Source organism: Moesziomyces antarcticus (genome assembly GCF_000747765.1).
Source record: "Moesziomyces antarcticus DNA, scaffold: scaffold_v10008, strain JCM 10317, whole genome shotgun sequence".
NCBI lineage: Eukaryota > Fungi > Basidiomycota > Ustilaginomycetes > Ustilaginales > Ustilaginaceae > Moesziomyces > Moesziomyces antarcticus.
In genome coordinates this window covers 218635-237483 of record NW_014639002.1, presented here as the reverse complement: position 1 = coordinate 237483, position 18849 = coordinate 218635, and the positions used below count along the sequence as shown (strand labels likewise).

Here is an 18849-nt window from a genome sequence, read left to right as displayed (position 1 = left end):
TTTTCGACTGCATCATTGCCAGCGATGTGCTGTCTCAAGGGTCGATGCTCGGATCGCTCAAAGCAGTTGAGCTGTGGCGAGGGTAGCACAGCCGTTCGAGCGCTAGAGAGTGTGCAGAGCAGGGTTGAATACAAATTCATGGTCGTTCGAAGTGGATTCAGCAGCGAAGCTGTACGTCTTGCACTTGTCAAACGGACCGCCCAGGACACCAGGGAACGCTCCCCACACACGCTGATCGACCTCTTCGATGTCAAGACCGGCGTCGAGAAGCTGCTTGAACTTTCTGACGCTGTGGTAGTCCATCCAGAAGCACCCGTCGCAAAAGATCTTGGTCTTTGCGCGGCATCGCCAGCACTTTCGTTGCATCGAGTCGGCCTGAGGAGGAACACACTCGCGTCCTGCCTCTCGGCAGGCGCTACAGTCGACCCAGTGGCGCTCTAGAATGATGCGTCGGACGTTGGTGTGGAGCTGTGGTGGTTTTCGAGCTTCGATTCGCTGCGGAGGAGGAGGCGTCGCAAGCCTTCGACGCTTGATTGACCGTGCCGGAACCCTTGTGTAGCCGGCAGAAGACCGAGCTGGACGAGCTGGGCGATTGGTGCTCACATTATTGGCTGTGCCTTGACTGCTAACAGCCACTGACGGGGCGGGCGAGGCGGCTACGTCAATGGAGAAAGGAATCAGCCTCAAGACTCAAACACATGAAGAGCTGCGCCGTACATACCAATGATTCTACGCCTAGCATCGCTACGAATGTCCCTCTTCGTGAAGACACGCATGTCTATATCTGGCTCCTCTTACGGCGCTGGATACCACTGGATCAAGTGAGTGAGGCGATACTGCAAACTCGTATGTGCGGGGAGAGATGGATCGACAAGGGACTCAGGCTGAACTTGCGCTTGTGAGATGGTTGCTCGGAGACGATCGAGGTGATGAACGGGCAATTCTTATATACTGAGCTCTGGGGTGCGGATACAAAGTGCGGGCTGAGCAGTCAAGGTGTTGCGTGACGAGCGCTGCTGCGGCGTGCGGATCTTAACGTTCATACAGTAGCATGGTAGAGGACATACATCGATCGCTGGAGCTTAAACATGGGTCTCGACTCCGTGGGCAAGCGGAGCAGATTCCAGGCCTTCGGGATAAACTCAGCCCCCGCACGTGCTTATCCAAGGTACCGCTGCGGAGCTTGGAAAGGAGATCCCGCACTTGAGCAACCCCGCACGTCAACTGTGAGCAGAGTGCGGAAAGCAACATGAACTCCAAGTACATATAGTCGGTGGAATACCCGGCACATGGTCTCTTCTCCACCACCGCCTCGTATCGACTCAGGGGAGACCCACATTTTCACAATGTGGGCCCAGAAACGATTTAAGTCGCCTCCCTTCTCGCCACCTGTGTGGACTAAGCCGGCATCGCGCGACGACACGGATGTCGACACCATCGACGGACACCCTGCCAATGTTCACATGGCAGATCCGACCCCCACGTTTGGAAGAAGGAAGCGATCTGACTCGTCTGCAGCTGCGGTTGATCTTTTGGGAAACCCGACTCCCACGTACGAAACAAGGAAGCAATCCGCATCGCCTGTCGTCCCTGCGAGCGGACAACGTCCTTCCACAGAGGTGCCGCCTGCATCCGACACGCTAGCAGAAGCTTCAGTGCAGCGTGATCCACCGCCGCCCAGCCGTTACGCCTATCTGCTGCGTCGACGAGAGCGGGCTGGTGCTTGGAATGTGCAAGCGGAGATGTGGCAAGTCAGTCGCGAGGGCCCTGAACAGATTCCGCTATCTTCACGCCTGCAATTCACGCCGCTTGACGAGATCGACGACTACGGCAACAACGAGTCTGTCAACGTCTTAGCCACGGTCGCCTCAGTGGAAGGCCTGATTCAGCCGATGAATTGCCCGTTCTGGCCGGTCGCCATTACCGACTCGCCCGGTCACACACGTACTCTACGAGTCTTCCTGCGCCGCGAGGCCAATGTGGAGCTCCAGGCGTCGCTGCAGGCGCTTGAGGCGGACGACGTTAGTATCGTGCTCCAGGCTTCGGTCTACAATGGCAGTCTGTCTGCTTTTGACAAGACGTCGATTCTCATTGCTAAGGACCGAGAGAGCGCATGCGCTGTGGCTGCAGCGGAATGAGGGAGGAAGAGAAGCGGTCACACTCTCGCCTTTGCTGGGACCCTGTTTGCGCAAGCTCAAGGTACATTTCGATGAGGCTCTCGAACGAAGCAATCAGTCAGCCCTCTTTCAGCTAGTCTGATCAGCTACGACTGGATTTGAAACTGTATCATTGGAACCTGAGATTCCCTCGACGCACGGTGCATTTCCTTTTCCCAGCGGTTCCAGCCTATAGCGGGTCAGAACCGATTCGTTGAGGCTTTTTTTGCACCGAAGCTGGATGACATGCCAGCATCGGAGCTGACTCCGAGCTTGTTCGGACTCGCAGCACGCGTCCGCGGGAAGGAATCTCGGAGCAAAGACGGCTTGAAAGCATTTTGGGCATGGTTCGAGCACGCTTCGACCACGTCCCGAGTGCTGTACGAATACCGCTCGAGCACGACTCGAGCACGAGTCCAGCACGAGTCCAGCATGACTCGAATACGGCTCGAGCATGTTTGCACTAGGTTTCGAGCATCAAGGAACACAGAACAGTCCCATACCGCCTGATCTGTCACGATTTTGCGTCCTCGGGTGGCCGAAGGTAGCGAATGCTGAGGTCGGGAACCAGCCGAATGTTGAGAACCGCAGCCGCTAGACCCTCAGGCGATTAGTCATGTGATCCCGGAAGGGAGTGTGCCAACACAAAGGATTCTGCGTGGCTTATTGTCAGATGGCTAAGCTTCGGATCGTGGGCGAGATCACTGAATGCCGTGGGCCGACGCAGAGATGCACTGGCTTGCGGAACTTCTCTTGCATCACTCAGACCTGACTGATTACACGCGAGGAACCCTGGGTCGGGAAAGCCGATGCGGGCAGGCGCCGAAATGGCTCACGAGAGAGGGAAAGAGACCGCAGGGCCAAGAGGAGACGGAGGGATATAAAGGATCGTGCTCAGCTTGAGGGTGCCCCCAGTTCTAGTCTTCATCCTTACAGCGCTCATACTTATTCGATATGGCACGTACAAACAGGCGTCCGCAACGCAGGGTGACTCAAGGGGAAGGCTCTTCTGAGCTGCAGCGAGCGAGGTCGCTGTTAAGGGATGCGGCGGGAGAAGCGAGCGCATCTTCAGGCAATGCCCGCGATGATGTGAGATCCTTCATGTCGTCTCATGGCGTTGACCTTGCTGCAATGGAGTCCGCTGTCGCTCAGCATGACCTGCCTGACTACTGCACAGCGATTCTGCGGCGTTCGGAAGCGGCTTTTCGGCACTTCATCGACTTTCTCGCAGAACGCGAGCTCCAGAGGCAGGAGTCGCGGGGCCAAGCGGGCGCTACAGCCAAGAAGTCCTTCGAGAGCATCCAGAAAGAGCTTCGACTCGAGCTCGAGGCGGGCTCGATGCCTGAGGCCATCCGAGATCCTCACGTTTGGATCGTCTATCTCCATATCTACGCATTGTCTGGAAGAGGAAGAGTGGATGAGGACCACGTTGCCCACACAAACGTCCGCGCCTCCTACCCTGGACATCGTAGCAGCACCGCCGGTTCCAGCAGGCTTGCCGACGTCAGTGTTGGTGTGCAGAATACGCCAGACTCTATCCGACCGATCGGACGTCTTCCTCAGCTCTCGGCCGATCTAAGCCTCTCCTCGGCGCAGATGGAGTCAATGAGATCAAACTTCGACAATGAAGAGCTCGATGATATGGACATGGCTTCGATCGACGGAGAAGGATCCGGCTCCGCCCCTGTCCTTGCTGCAGCCGATCTTCAGATGGCACGAAAGCTTCCACGACCTATCGCTGGCTCGACACCGCTGGCAATCGGTACGATCAAGTGCAGGTTCAACGACATTGTTCGTCACCTGATGATTCTCGGTATCAAGATCAACGAGGAGACACGTTCGAATGTAGTTCGAATCATCGAGCATCTTGGCCGCGAGGGTTACTACCCTACTGGTCAGCTGAAGAAGTTTTGGATTACGGATGACACCGTTGCTGCCTTGAGCGCAGCTGTCTGGAACGTGCTTGGCACAGACGTTTCAAGCACAGGCGCTCGATCGGTGGCGAATCTTTTGTCGCTCCACACTATGGTCCTCCTGCTCGATCAGTGCGGCGGTCGCATCACATCCTGGGTCGACATGCAACGCGAACCAGGAGAGGTTGGCCGATACCTGCGATGGTCTATGCTTTCTTTCAAGTTCTGTGGATACGACGACAATGCGACGAGCGAGCCTCTCTTTATTGTCAACGTTGACTCCAATTCCTCGAAACACGCCGGGAGACAGGCCGACAAATTTTTCCACGCTAATACCTTCGTGTCGCAGCCGGGAAAAGCGGAGCAAGACATCGCATTCGCATTTGCGGCTCTCGCGTTCGCCCAAGGCCTATTGCCGGATATGCGAAAGGTCTTCAACGATCCGAACTACGGGAAAAGACTGCTGGAGGCAGCTTCGAACAGCTTCCACGAGTTCAAAGTTGCGCGTCAGGAGCAGGACTGCCCCGTTTTTGTCCACGGGCGGGTAAAGCAGCTCAAGCCTGCGAGCGAAGTCAGTCACTCATATCGATGTCTACACGCCTCGGACAAGACGGCTGCAGGTGAATTCCATCGCCCTCTGGACACGAGACATGTGAATCGCGCCTTGATGGTGCTTTCGGAGGAGCTCAATCTTTCGCAGCCGGTCACGTCCAGAGTCTTCCGCCGGTCATACGCGTTCAAGGTGGTCGCCTCTGGGAAGGTTCCCGGCTGGCAGATTTCCGAACGCATGGGTCATTTCGGTCCGGACCGATCTCTGTGGCGAAAAGACTACGTGCCGACAATCACTCCCACGGTGACTTCTCGTTCGACGACCACAGTTCCTCCAGGACTTCAGAATGCACTGGACGCAAATGGCGCGATCTCACGTCTTCCTGAACCGAGCTCCATCTCCTCTGATCACCTGAATCAGGCTATTCTGGCGTTGACCGCATTTCAAGAGGCTATGCAACAGCACACACAGACAACGGGATCAGGCTTCCCAGCTGCAGCAGCCGAAGAGGTGATGGACGTCTTCCAACGAATCAACAGCGGTATTGGCCTTCCGTTGAAGGACTCTTTGCGCTATCTTCTATCTCTCACGGACGATGGTTTTGCTTCCGAGTCATGGCAGACCGCTCATCCTTTCGAGAGCTCATCTGTCGGACAAGGCGGGACCAAGTCGATCATTAGCTGGCTGGAAGGAGGAGGGCCGATGCTTTGCCCTTCTTGCCGCTCTTCAATGCACGAGGAAGGCCGTCCGGACTTGGAGCATACGAAGGCAGAAAGGCTCTTTGAGCTCTTCAATGCATGCCTTGCTCGCCTGACATCTCATTTTTGCTGCTTCGTTTGCAGCGAGCAATTTGCGCTGACGGACTGCGACCACGTCCAGCGCTGCCTTATGGAGTATCTCAAAGGATGCGGTTCACTCGCGTTCAATCACATCGGCACGGTCAGCACACCAAAGAAGGGTATTTGGATCGCTGCTACCCATTTTCTTTGTCCAATCGAGTCGTGTCTCGACGAGGACTGGCATCGATCGGAGAAAAACGCTCACATGGCACCCACAAGTGTCGTACACCGGGCCGATCTGAAAGGATCCCAGCCGGAGCGAGGAGGGGGCAAGCTTCCCGTCTTCGATCACATCAACAAGTGCTCCGTCCACATAGCGAAGCATTTCTTTGTTGCAAAAGTGGTTGAGGTCGATGGTACCAGGGTGTTCCGTGCTTCTTTGCGTCTACCTGCCACGCCGGAAAACGAAAGGATCATCTGCCCGACCTTCGGTTGTTCAGAGTCCTGGGTGGGAGTGGGTAAGGTTGCTGCGCAATGTTTCCTACGTCATCTCATCAACGATCACAAGCTGCCGATCCTGCGGTACGGCGATGGATCTTTCGTGGAAGAGGTCGATGACTCCACAGTCTTGGACAACTTGGCTCCATTCCAGAACGCCGAGACCGAAACCGTCAACGGTGTCGTCCTGGAGAGGTCGCATGGGACGTCTGCCACAGGTCAAGTCTATGTCTCGTTCAAGAGGGATGTTCTGAGAAGAAGAGCGCAGGTTGGTGTCGAAGAACCCGGTCGAATCGCACGCATCTCGAAGCAGGTTCCTCCCTCCGTCAGGAAGAAGCAAAGCCGCGAAAGGTACCAAGCTCAGCTTGCTCAGAAAGATGCGGAGCAGCTCGCTGAATTCCGGGCCAAGGCCAACGCCAGGGCGAAAGAACACTACAAGCGGAAGAAGGAGGAGGAGAAGGCTCGGGCAGGGGGTAGCGCTGCGAGTGGACCTGCGAGCGGATCTGCGAGTGGACCTGCGAGCGGATCTGCGAGCGGATCTGCAGGACGTGTCTCGAAGAGGCGGAAATGACACGCAATTCTCCCAGCCGAGAAAGTGTTCGTCTCCTCACGCTTTCAATGTTAGTCAATCGCACACCAATTACGCATCGTCAATGTACTACGTCTGTTCAGCATGAGCATCCACTACAGTGCACAAGCTGATCTAGAGGACCACATGATCTTCGCATCCCTCTCACATTCACCGCTTTCCGACATTGGATGCATTCCAGCTCGAGTGCAGCTCGAGTGGAGTCCGAGTCGAGCTCGAGGCCTGTAGGAGTCGAGAATCAATTGAACAGCTGGTGATATCTACAGATGAGACGGGAATCGGCGACAGGAGATGCATTTGACGTACAAAATCCAGTACGGCGGAGGACGTTGAGGAGGATCTAATTGGTAGAGCAGTTCACGCGAGTGAGGAGCTCGAGAGCGTTGTGCACAGATGCGCTGGACGACAGGAAGATGGAGCTGCAGTCGAACACAGAGAGACCTCGATGGTAGAGCGAAGCAGCCAGTACGATAACGACATCGTTCCGCTTGACTTGGATGGGAGAACCCAGCTGGAAGGGCGCCTCTTTGTAAGGGAAGACTCGGACAGTCGTGACGCTACTGCCTTGCGAGTCACCAACAATCTTGAGAGCCCAGTAAGGCTTTTCCCTAGGCTTGGCGAGAGGCTTGACATCCGTGACCACGCCGATAACGTTGACAAGCTCGTCGTCCGGAAGCCCCTGAAGCCGATGGAGGGGAACGCAGTCAAAGGCGAGGGGGATTTGGATGTTCATGGAATGGCCGACGTCCAGGAAGTGCCAGAGTCTAGGCTCTACATCGACACGCACTCCAGCATAACCATTGAAGGATCCGACCGCCGCGCTGCCGATCTGAGGGCGACCGCTAGTGGGGGCCGGGGCCGTAGCCTGCTGCAGTTGCTGGAAGAAAGAGGCCGTCGAGCGCTCCGCTGGCGAGAGGTGAAGGAGGATCTCGTCGTTTCTCGTCGCAGCTACGTCCGGAGCACGAGGAGGCGAGGAGATCGGATCGGGAGCATGTTGAGCAGGGGACGAGGCTACGCCAAAGTTGGGTCGAGTAGACGAGGAGGCCAGTCCAAAGAAGTCGTCCAGTGCAGGTGAGGAGGCCGGGCCTGCGGCGCGAGGGGCCGAGGGGGAGACTGGGCCAAAGTCATGTCGAATAGGAGACGAGAATGAGACATGCTCGTGTCGAGTAGGAGACGTAGCTGAGGCGTAGTCGTGTCGAGCAGGCGAGGAGCTGGGACCAGTGACGGGATGGGCAGGGGAAGAGGCTGCACCCAAGTCAGGTCGAGTGGGCGAGGTTGTCAGTCCAAAGTCGTTCCGAGCAGGCGAGGAAGCTGACATAGAGGTGCGACGGACAGGAGACGACGCCGTTCCAAAGTCAGGTCGAGCAGGAGACGAAGTGGACGTGTGGTCGTCTTGAGTACGTGAAGGTGTATCGGGGCCCGTGCTTGCAAGGTGAGGCTGTTGAGCCGGCGAAGTCGAAGCTGTAGGCTGGTGATGGCTAGCGAGGGCATCAATGAGTTTCTGGATCTCCTCCGCCTTGAAGTCGGGTTCGAATTGGATGCCGCAGAAGCCCGGTAGCCTGGTACACTGAAGGAGGGAGTCGTGCAGCTGGGATCGGGGAATCTCGAAAGAGACCTTGGCGCTTACGCGCTTGCCATGCACCATCGTTTCCACTCGTCTGATGGACTGGAAGCCACGAAGCATGGATGCCTGCAGCTCTAGGTCGCGTTGAGCATCATCAGCAACGTCGTGATGCGAATCGAAGAGGACGTTGGTCTCCGACTGGACGTAGACGTTGTTTACGAAGGTCTGTACCAGGGGAGCACCGGGAGTGGTCACGGTGCGACGATACGTCATGGTGATGGAGGGAGAGGTCGAGGTCGGAGGAGAAAAAGGGACAGGCGGATGTCCTCTAGAGGCCAGTGGTGGATAGGTGTGAGAGGGCGGGGCGGGCGGCAAGAGGCTCCTTATATGTCTGGCAGGAGGGGAATCGAGTGACGATCTGGTGATGCGGAAGCGCACTAAATCCATCCGCGAGGCGTGCGGACATCCGACTCCGTTCCGCACGCTACCGGTGATTGGCTCTGCGAACAAGCCGAAGTTGTCTTGTGCAATCCGATCCGCGCGCAGCTCCGCGTGGGGACGGCTTCGTAAGGGAACGCTCGACGATGGCAAAGAGTAAAGCAAAGCCGAAAATATGACTTTCCGCGCGATTGCGGCGCATGTGTCATCGACCTCATCAAGACGTGGGTTATGCAGTACTATCACAGTCCGTAGGAAACCCCAGATCTCGACTGAAGACGAAATTAAGTTGGTGCATCACAGACATGCAGCAGCCGCACTTCCGGCTCGAACTCGAAGCGGCTGCAGCCTCGGTGCGGGCCTTTGCATTGCCGCTTGTTCCCGCATCTAGTCAATCATGCGCTCTTCCTAAGCGACTACCACCATCTCTCCCGTCCTCGGCCCTGCAAGCAACATGGACGAAAGCCCGGCAAACTACTTGAGCTGGGGTGCGGATGGCCGCTTCATCATCCAACGTGGGCCCGACGATCAAGAGCAGCAACGAGAGGAACTCGGCATGGCTTCGTCCGAGCAGCGACAGGACGAAAGGTCGACCGAACGCGCTCAGCCTCAGGAAGCGAGAGGAAGGCCTCGAGAGCAAGATGAATCGCCATCCAGCCCTGATCGACCGCATCAACGTCAGAGACAGTCGCCGGGACAAGCACGCGCGCCCGAAGACTCCATCGACCGCATTGAGCCTCGACACCGACGCTTGATTCCGATCGCCCAACAGATGCTTCGTCAATTTCTGCTCGAGCGCCACTGGCCTGACGTGGCATGCGAGGACTGCATGACGAGGAACATTCCGTGCGTAAAGCCCAAGGCCAACAGCACCTACGAGAAGTGCAAGAATTGTTCGGACAGAGGCGTACGTTGCACCCTCAAGTGGATACTGGATCGTCGCTCGGTCAGCAAGATCTCCGACCTTACTCGAAGCGGAGCCATGTCGAGAGAAGAGGCAGAACGCATCGTTTACGGTCCAACTGGACAGCTAGGAGGACGCTGGGATCGCTGCAAGACCTATCCACCTATGCCAGCAGAGCAGCCCCTACCGTACGATCCCTTGCAGCCAGTCCGCAGCAATTCTCACATCCCTTTGATGGCAGGTCCTCGAACTAGGTCTTCACACCGCTCTCCTTCCGATCTCATTGCTTGGCCTCAGAGCAGCGACAATATCACCCAAGCCGTCGTTGCGGCCATGCGAAGGATGGTCGATCGGTATCACGCGATGCAACCAGGCGCAAGTGATAGCCAAGTAGCTCGGCTGCATGATAGGCTGGCGCAAGATGTATGGGAAGCGATGAGTCTTCCAGGCAGGTGGAATGACCCCCTGCTGTAGTTTGACCATGGCGGCGTGGTCCGTACCCGAGATCATTTCAATTGTAGCCTAGCATCACCAATGAATTCTGAATCATCCGACGTCGATGCGTGCTGGACTCGTGTATGACTCAAACATGTCTTAGGACTCGTAGTCGACTCGAACAGGTCTCGAACGACACGCTACATCAGCAAGGAACTGCCACCGGCGCCGTTGCTATGGCAGTCAATGAGTGGTCATGTGTTTGGCATCAACGGAGGAAGTCCGCAAGTGGTATCGGCAAGGCAATTTCATAGGGTGATGACGTAATGTACATTAATGATCAGGCGGGAAGGGAATGTTACACCTTGACGGTAGCGCGGTCCTCGATGGACTTGTTGAGGCCATGCTCCTTGATCCACCTTGGCGTCTTCCAAGGTGCGATGTTCTGCGAGTAGAGGTACTCGACATCCTCGAGGGCCAGACCCTTTGTCTCGGGGATCATAAAGTAGACGTAGAACCACGCGAACACGAGGATCGAGCCAAAGATGAGCATGATGAACGGACCGTACTGGGTGGCGATCTTGTTGGAGAAGTAGCTGAGGAGGAAGTTCCAGAGCCAGTTACTTGCGCTTCCGAGCGAGATGGCCTTGGCCCTGGTGGGCGCGTTGAAGGACTCGGAGAGGTAGAGCCAGGGGCCGGGGCCGAAGCAGCAGCTGTAGAAGATGAGGTGGATGATGGCGAACGAGATGAACACGGCGCCGGCCTGGTGTTGCGAGGCGGTGATCATGTCGGCAGGCGTATCCTTGGGTGCGGTCTTGTAGTGACCAACAAAGGCGACGATAAACGCACAGGCAGCCTCGCAAGAGGCACCGATGAGAAGCAGAGGCCTACGTCCGAGCTTCTCGATGGCGATCAAAGCGGGAACGGTGGCGAGGAGCGATGCGGAGCCGAGGATGAACTGGATCTGGAAGGGGTCGAGAGGCAGGGCGAGGGTGGAGCTGAGCAGCGGAAGGTAGTAGTAGTAGAAGTTCTGACCGTTGAGCTGCTGGAGCGTCTGGAGCATCATGCCGTTGACGGTACGCTTCCACATCTGGTTCTTGGAGGAGAAGCAGACGAGGTAGGAGCCGAGGTAGCTGTGACCGGCAAAGATGCGGTTCTCCTCGTCGATGCCCTGCTTCATCTCGAGCAGTTCGGCCTCCATCCACTTGTCGCCGCGCATCTCGCCATTGACGTCCTGGAGCTCGACATCGCGCATCGAGGCCATGATCTTGCGTGCACGCACCACCTCGCCGTTCTTGAGGCAGTAACGAGGCGATTCGGGCAGGAAGAACATGAGAGAGAGCATGACGATGCCCCACAGCAGCTGCAGACCCACGGGGATCTTCCAGGCCGCATCGGACGTCTTGAAGTTCTGGGTGGCCCAGCTGATTCCGTACGAGATGAAGATGCCAAAGATGATGAGCAGCTGGTACCCAGTCACCATGGCACCGCGGATGTGCTTGGGCGCCGTTTCGCCAAGGTAGAGCGGGCATAGACCGGAAAGTGCTCCAACTCCGAGACCGGCAAAGGCTCTGCCCACGCAAAACTGCACCCACGACGAGATGGTCGAGGTCTGGATGATGGCGCCCACCATGAATGCGGACGCCCAGGTGATCATCGACGGCTTGCGGCCAAAGAAGTCCGAAACGGGCGCCTGGAGTAGCGCACCGACAAAGGTACCGATCGAGAGAGACGAGTTGATGAGCGACGTTCGCGAGTCCGGAAGCGCACAGCCGTCGGGACCGCAGTCGGACGGGTCACCAAAGGCCAGAACGAAGGGCTTCATGATGAAGCATCCAGAGATCACACCTGCAATGCATGTTTACTCGTCAGTCGAATGCCTTCGCTGGTAAAAAGCGTCGTCGCAGTGCACTTACCAATGTCGTAGCCGAAAAGGAAACCACCAGTGCAGATGGCAAGGGCAAGAACCTGTGCGCGGCGAGTCATCTTTGACGGCGCGGGAGCATCGAAGCCCTGGACCTGGTTGATGTCGACCTCGCCGGCATGGACGATCTTGAGGTCATTCTTCTCGGACTTGTAAACGTCCTCGTGGGACGAGTTGGAAGGAGACTCCTGCATTGTGGGCGTTCGAGGAAGTTGGTGCGGACAGGTGGTGGACCAGGACAATGTGGGGATGTGAGAGGGATGCGGGGGATATATACTTTGCAGGATGGAGCGGCCGCTGGGTGACTTTGCAGAGGCTGAGGATGTCGTCAGTTTCATTAGGTCGGCCATGCGGGGCGGCAGAGACGCGGGGCTCGATGCGAGCCACCGGTGGGGTGCAGTCCGGGGTGCAGGGGCGTGGGTAAGAGAAAGCCGAAACGGATGGTCGAGCGAGGTTGGAGCGAACCGGGAGTCAGCCGGTCGTGCACCTGTGTCTTGACAGCGAGCGGGGTTGTGAGTCAAAAGGTAGAGTGGAACAACGTGAAGATCTCCGAAGCCCGCATGGAAGCAAGTGACCGACCCGAGCTGGCCCTGCTCGAACCGCTTTGAAAGGCGGCGGCCCATTTCACCAACCTCACACGCCTCGCTGCAATCTTGTTGTGATGAATCCAATTTCTCTGCGTCGATATGATGGTGATGCTGGCATTGATGTGTGGCTTGGTTGGAATGAAGTTTGAGCATGGCAAGCGCTTCATAGGGTGCAAAGACAAGCGCCTCGTGAGACTGTCATATGGTTGGCGCTTTTGGCGGTGCGCGCCTCAGAGTGAGTTGCGGTTCGGGAATCTCGAGGACCGGTCATTGGCAAACCAAGCGGGCGCTGAGCCGAGAGACACGATGAAAGGGCCGCAGTGCGCCTGTGAGTGAGCCGCGAGACCGAGGTCGCTCTTAGCGATGCTCGGCTAGACGAAATATCCTTTCGTACGCGCGGGGGGTGCTTGGGCTGCTGGCGGTTTGCCCCCCTCGCTCGCGGAAAATAAGGCAGGCGTGGATGAGTTACGGAGATCTCTGCGGCTATGATCCATGCGGTGCATGCGCTGTGTTCTGCATCACATCTGCAGCTGCAGCTCAGCGCTTGAGGTCGATCTCCCACACGGCGGCACACACGATCTCAATTTACGAACGGCTTTAGAACGCCCGCATGTTTGTGCAGTACTCACGCCAGCCTTCATCTGCGGCTCTTCGGCGGTTGCAAGGTGTTTGCCGCGAGTCCAGCGAGATGAAGGGCTGCGGGCGTGTGCGAGGGTTCAGCAGCTGGCTTGGACCTCACCAGGCGAGCTCGCTTGCCCTGATTCAGCAGACGCCGCCCAAGGACCACAGATGGTCTTTGCCCAACGTGGCCGTTTCTGGCGTCTTCAAGACGACATCAAACGGCATTCGACTGCACTTGTCCCCGCTCGAGCTGAGTGCTTCGGCCAGAGCGGCTTAGTCGGTGGAGGATGGCAAGATGAGATCCGCCTTGCATTGATTGTTGCTGCGACACGAGCGTCATCGAGCACTGGCGGAGTTTCATTCGAAGCCGTCGGCGTGTGTCTGCCTTGAGCGAGTGACGGCAGGCGGACTTGGAAGTGGCAGGAAAATCGGTGCACTTGGCAGAGCGCGCTTCCATGTCGGACGTGGAAAATTGGGCGGCATGGAAGCGCGTCGCACAAAAATCTCCTCGATTCCCGCGCTATTTTCCGCCATTGTGCGCTGTTGGCCGGCCTTTGCTCGCCGTCGTGCGACCCATCCCCAACAGATCTGTATACGAGGCTGCTCAAAGCCTACCTTTGGTAGTGCTGTACAAAGTGCGTCTAATCGAGCAAAGGGAGTGAACCCCGGGGATGTCGTGTGTGAGGTTGACGCGAGCCCTTACGAGGGGTCGTACGCGGTGGTCAACCGGCAAACTCGTTCGAGGCGGCAACCTAGGCGCTGTCGCCCCCCACAATCACCGGCAAGGCTGCTGAACTCCGCTCGACACTAGTAGCCGCGTTCGCCTTTCTTGGCCGAGTATGCCGAGTGCCGGTACACACGCTAGCGACTGCCATGACCCTTGGCTCAAGTCACCTCCTTCCATCCTAGGCAGCGCAACACGGTCACGCGCCTCCACACAGGGGCGGCAATCCAAGCAGCCGTACAAGATTTCCGAACCTCCTTCCCACACGAGGCGGCTATCTTTGCGGTGACACTTTTTTGACAGAGTGCGACCAAGTCCGACCGGCCCTTCGCGGTGAAGAACGCGGCTTGACTACGTCGGCAATCTCTCACAAGATCGAAGGCTTTGTAACTCGACCAAAACCCTGTCGCCACGCGGGGTCGGCAGGTACGTTAGCGCCGACCAGACCGAACGTTCCTAGCAGGGATCGAGAATTGCGGGGTCCGCCGTGTTTCCCGAGCATGGATGTCTAGGTACCAGTGTTACTCGTGGCCCTTCTTGGCCCAGGGTCGCAGCAGCAGCGCAGAAGGGTGGTTCAGAGACATGGGTGCGCGGGAAGCTGGCGTGAGGGGCGGACATGGACGTATCGGGATCGGGCCTTTGACAATGGCATCGCCGATGACCACCATATCCTGCGCCGTCCAAGATCGCTGAGACACACCTCCCTGAAACCTAGCCATTTGACCAGGATTGTTGACTCGGAAAGCTCCATATTCGTACGTCGAGAGCTCTCTGGTCTTGTCTCAGAATACACGCAGCTTGCAATGAAGGACAGTCAAGCAGAAGCCAAACGATCTGAACGGCTTGGATTGCATGGTCAGACACGAGAAGTTTTCGACGAGGCGATGGGTATCATGTGAGTGGGCGAGAGAGTCAACTAGAGATCATGATCAAGATAGTGACCATGGCCAAAAAGCTGCCTACTCCGAGCTGCAAACGGGTTGTTGACTGGAGCTGGAACTGTGGCAAGCGCTCGTGTATTCGCGACTAAGGGTCGACCGAGATGCGTCCGCTCCTGCCGAGAGCAAAGGACCAGCGCTTCATGCCCCACCTGCGCAAGTAGAGCACGCGCGGGATAAGCGTGTACTGGTGCATACGGTGGTTGACGTGAACGGACGGCATGGTTGCAGTGTTTGACGATCGGTCTTTTCGGTGTGTTGGTTGCGTGGGGGGTCGTACTCTTTGAAAAGTCCGAGTCGCTTGTTTGTTTGCGATGGCTATACGCCCGATTGAGCGATTTGGTGTCGTGTAGAGACGATGGTGGTGGGGTAGTAAGAGCAAAGGGTGGAACGCTGGGTGGCTTTTAGTGGGACTCGAGGGCCCGTGTGAAAAAAGCCGACTGCGGACAACCCTTCGCAACGTGGCTGTACGGCGTGTGGAGGCTTGGACGTGCAGTGACGGCTCAGACATACGTCACTCTGCCATGTGCCACAGGCTATTTTCAGTTTTTTTTCGCTCCAATACTGTTACGTCGTGAAATGAGTACATGAGTGTGCGGCGCGAAAACCAAAATCCGCAAGAGCCGTCGGGTGGGCCTGGTCGGCTTTGTGATTTTGGCTCTCCCCCACGCTGTTCTGCCGACGGCCCGCTGCACCCTGAGCACGGTCAAGGTGGGCATCCGCAACGAGTGTTGGCCCCAACACTCCCGACTCAGCCAACTCTGCGCAAGCAACACCTGATCCTAGGCTTCTCTTTCCGCCGCTCCCTCCGTCTCAGGCAATAGCAGGATATACGCCAGCACTCACGCTTAGCGACTGCAACAGTCACCGCACTCGGTCTGGTACGCCGGCCAAGTACAGCACCGACCGCTTCCTTCGCCGCATAGAGGTTGCATCACGTTTATAAACGCGCTTCTTCTCACTCGAAGCACAGTCAGACAACAGCATATGACGACGAGAGCCACACGGTATATCACTCCTATACTTGCAAGCACTGCAAGAGTTCAAACACCAAGCGCCGCAAGAACGTCGGCAGCTTTACCAAGAACACGTCTCATCATGTCGAGCGTTGCACAAGCCTCGGCAGCCAATGGCGGGTCGGCCATGCACAAGATCGCTCGCAACGGGTTCGATTCGTCCGGAGGTTCGGGGCTGTACGATCGCGCGCGTCCTTCGTACCCACCGGCGGCGATATCGACGATCATCACGGAGGCGACCAACTCGGCGTCGCCGGCGCCTCTTCGCATCGTCGAGCTCGGAGCGGGCACAGGTATTGCTACTCGCATGCTGCTTGCTGCTGCCACTTCGGCTGCAGCCGACGGCACGCCCCCTCCGGGGATCGCATCGCTCACAGCCATTGAGCCATCCGAGGGCATGCGATCGCACTTTGAGACGGCCATCGCCTCGGGTGCCGATTCGCTCAAGCACCAGATGCAGAGCAAAGGTCTGCTATCTCCGCAAGCGAGCATCTCGGTGGAGGAGGGTGGATTCGAGAGCTTTGATGCGGGCAAGGGTAACGATGCGGTTGTAGTGGCACAGGCCTGGCATTGGTGCCAGGATTGGGACGGTGCACTCAAGCAGGTCGCCAACGCCCTGAGGGCCAACGGAATCCTGGCGCTCATTTGGAACCTCGAGGACAGAGAGGCTGCCCCGTGGGTGGCAAATATCCGCGATCTGTACGAAAAGTACGAAGACAACACGCCCCAGTACAGGCACATGTACTGGCACGCCATGTACAAGGCTCCCACCCTGGCGAGCGAATTTGTCGCAGACGAGCCGAGGCACTACCACCGCACCATCCCAACTACGATCCAGGGCGTTATTGATCGTGTACTGTCCAAGTCGTACATCTCGGTACTGCCACAGGAAAAGCAGGACCAGCTCGCAAAGGACATTAAGAGCTATCTCGATACTACCCCGGACGAGGTGCTCGGCCGCAAGTGGATCGACAAGGAAGCGGGCGTGTGGGAATATCCCTACCGCACCGACCTCTTCCTTTTCCGCCGCAACTAGATGCTCTCACACCGCGCGATCCACACGCGCAATGGTTAATCTGAATGTGCCAAAGCTCGGATCTCTTGCACCAGCTCATCGAGTGGTGGACGCGTCTTGAGACCGTGATGAACCCGCCCCTGCGCCGGTATGGAAGCATCTTCTTGCTCTGCTCGCTGGGCAGCACGATCGCGTCTCAATGTCGTAACTGGAGGCTCGAGCAACGTATTGATCCTGCCTGACTTGCAGATCTCCACCAGACGCCAGCTAGGTGGGGGTAATGATGAGACGCCCCACCGAATGAGGTGGGCAAATGAGGTGGCGCTGCCGCCACGCACCACGCTGCGCATCAAGCCATGCTAAGCACCCCGACAAGAATCAGCATTGGTCCATTCGACCAGCTCACCATCACTTTCACCCTTCACACCGCAAACATGTCGGACGACAAACGTGATCTTGAGCGGCGAACCCCGCACATCGTCGTACCGTACACAGACGACGAGGACGCCAGCAGCTCGGCGACAACCACTCTGCTGCCTCAACCGCAGGCGTCAACTTCGACCTCCAAGTCTCGACGACGATGTTGGCGACTAGCGGTGCTGGTGGGTGCGATGCTGGCCATGTGTATCGGGGTGTTTGAGCTGCTGTTCCACGGTCGGGAGGTCGAGTCGCTACGCGCCGCACACGAGCAGATCGCACAGCTCAAGCACGACCTCGCCGAGCAAATCCAGGGCGGATACCACAAGATCATGGCCGCCACTAATCTCCGCCTTTCTCCCTCCAGCGGCGACGTTGATGCGGGAGTGAAGGCGGTGATGGATCGTTCGGTCATTGTGTTGAAGACCGGCTCGTCGGTTGCGTACGATCGACTTCCCGTCCAGCTCCTCCTTGCGCAGCAAACCCTCCACCCTGAAGTATACCGCAGCGGAGAAGCTGGCTACAGCGGTCCTCAACTGTTGCTTTACTCGGACTCGGACATGCAGTTGGGCGAGTTCGAGGTGCACAACGCCCTCGCCAACGTGTCGGACTATGTTCGTCACCAGCCTGATTTTGCGAAGCAGTATGCGCAGCTGCAAAAGCTGTTGCAGGAGGATGACCTGGCAAAAGTCAAGGAGTTTCAGGATGGATGGAATCTGGACAAGTGGAAGTTCCTCTACATGTGGCAGGATGCCTACCACCGTCAGCCCGACGCAGACTGGTATATTGGATACGAGGCCGACACGTACGTCTTCTGGCCGTCGCTATTCGCCTACCTCGGCACGCAAAACTCGAGGCAGCAACAGATGTATGGATGCGCATCCATCCTGGTTCGCAACCAGGAGCTTTTCGCAAACGGCGGATGCCCCTACGTCATCTCGGGTGCCCTTATGCGAGCCAGCTTCGGCAAGGATGCCGGCTTTGCAGCAAAGTTCGACAAGGAGGTCGAGGCGTCTTGCTGCGGGGATGCCGAGTTGAGCATCGCGCTGCGCAAGTCAGCCAGTCCACCGATCAAGGAACTGGCGCCTACGGGCGGGAGGTTCATCAACGACCGTCCGCAAGAGATTACCTTCGACGAGAACAACTTCTGCGAGCCGGTGTTCAACTTCCACCATCTTACGCCGACCGAGATCCAGTGGCTGGCAACTATCGAGCGTCAAATCCGCACTGCCAAACCGAACGTCCCTGTGCTGTATGCGGATGTCTTCGACCACGTCTTGCCGCACAAGCTGCTGGACGCCGTATCGGCATCCGCTAAGAAGGGAGGGAAGAAGGATGTGGAGCTTAATCCGACGCTAGAGGATTGGGAGGCTTTCGGGAGCGGGGATAGCGGCGTCAAGAAGGGCGAGCGAAGCAAGGACGTGGAGAGTTGCAAGGGAGAATGCGAGAAGAGTGCGGGGTGTACGACGTGGTTCTGGATCAAGGTCACCGAGACCGACGAGGATGGTGACTGCTACATGCTGCACGATCGCGTGCGCGTGGGCAAGGCGTACAAGGGCACGGGCGTACGCACGAGCGGATGGATCGGCGAGCGTGTGCTCGACTTTAAGACCAAGCACGAGTGCAAGAATCGCCCCACCGTCTAACCTCACCGATTGCGCATCCGACTCCTCGCTGTGTCGCAAATTTTAGATTGAACGTAGAGTGTGATCCGATTTGTGACAGCGGATGAATTGAGGTGGTGGCGGCGAGACGCGTGACGACCGAGCTCCGCGCGGTGG

At 57.5% G+C, this 18849-nt stretch overlaps 8 protein-coding genes across 8 annotated transcripts; 5 read left to right on the top strand and 3 right to left on the bottom strand.

The window, feature by feature from the left end:
* Positions 1 to 102: 102 nt before the first annotated feature.
* PAN0_008c3481 (uncharacterized protein) lies at positions 103 to 776 on the bottom strand (the record flags this gene model as incomplete). The annotated part of the gene is made up of 2 exons (XM_014800982.1): positions 103 to 656; positions 722 to 776. The coding sequence occupies 2 exons, from the start codon at positions 774 to 776 to the stop codon at positions 103 to 105; spliced, it is 609 nt and encodes a 202-aa protein (XP_014656468.1).
* A 570-nt stretch (positions 777 to 1346) lies between these two features.
* PAN0_008d3480 (uncharacterized protein) lies at positions 1347 to 2138 on the top strand (the record flags this gene model as incomplete). Its single annotated transcript, XM_014800981.1, has 1 exon — positions 1347 to 2138. The coding sequence occupies one exon, from the start codon at positions 1347 to 1349 to the stop codon at positions 2136 to 2138; it is 792 nt and encodes a 263-aa protein (XP_014656467.1).
* Positions 2139 to 3110: 972 nt separating this feature from the next.
* On the top strand, positions 3111 to 6467 carry PAN0_008d3479 (uncharacterized protein; the record flags this gene model as incomplete). Its single annotated transcript, XM_014800980.1, has 1 exon — positions 3111 to 6467. The coding sequence occupies one exon, from the start codon at positions 3111 to 3113 to the stop codon at positions 6465 to 6467; it is 3357 nt and encodes a 1118-aa protein (XP_014656466.1).
* Positions 6468 to 6825: 358 nt separating this feature from the next.
* Positions 6826 to 8496, bottom strand: PAN0_008c3478 (uncharacterized protein; the record flags this gene model as incomplete). Its single annotated transcript, XM_014800979.1, has 1 exon — positions 6826 to 8496. The coding sequence occupies one exon, from the start codon at positions 8494 to 8496 to the stop codon at positions 6826 to 6828; it is 1671 nt and encodes a 556-aa protein (XP_014656465.1).
* Positions 8497 to 8941: 445 nt separating this feature from the next.
* Positions 8942 to 9865, top strand: PAN0_008d3477 (uncharacterized protein; the record flags this gene model as incomplete). Its single annotated transcript, XM_014800978.1, has 1 exon — positions 8942 to 9865. The coding sequence occupies one exon, from the start codon at positions 8942 to 8944 to the stop codon at positions 9863 to 9865; it is 924 nt and encodes a 307-aa protein (XP_014656464.1).
* A 319-nt stretch (positions 9866 to 10184) lies between these two features.
* Positions 10185 to 12100, bottom strand: PAN0_008c3476 (general substrate transporter; the record flags this gene model as incomplete). Its single annotated transcript, XM_014800977.1, has 2 exons — positions 10185 to 11674; positions 11743 to 12100. 2 exons carry the CDS (start codon positions 12098 to 12100, stop codon positions 10185 to 10187), a joined length of 1848 nt encoding a protein of 615 aa, XP_014656463.1.
* Positions 12101 to 15718: 3618 nt separating this feature from the next.
* Positions 15719 to 16672, top strand: PAN0_008d3475 (s-adenosyl-L-methionine-dependent methyltransferase; the record flags this gene model as incomplete). Its single annotated transcript, XM_014800976.1, has 1 exon — positions 15719 to 16672. The coding sequence occupies one exon, from the start codon at positions 15719 to 15721 to the stop codon at positions 16670 to 16672; it is 954 nt and encodes a 317-aa protein (XP_014656462.1).
* A 413-nt stretch (positions 16673 to 17085) lies between these two features.
* PAN0_008d3474 (glycosyltransferase family 31 protein) lies at positions 17086 to 18714 on the top strand (the record flags this gene model as incomplete). Its single annotated transcript, XM_014800975.1, has 1 exon — positions 17086 to 18714. One exon carries the CDS (start codon positions 17086 to 17088, stop codon positions 18712 to 18714), a length of 1629 nt encoding a protein of 542 aa, XP_014656461.1.
* Positions 18715 to 18849: the final 135 nt, after the last annotated feature.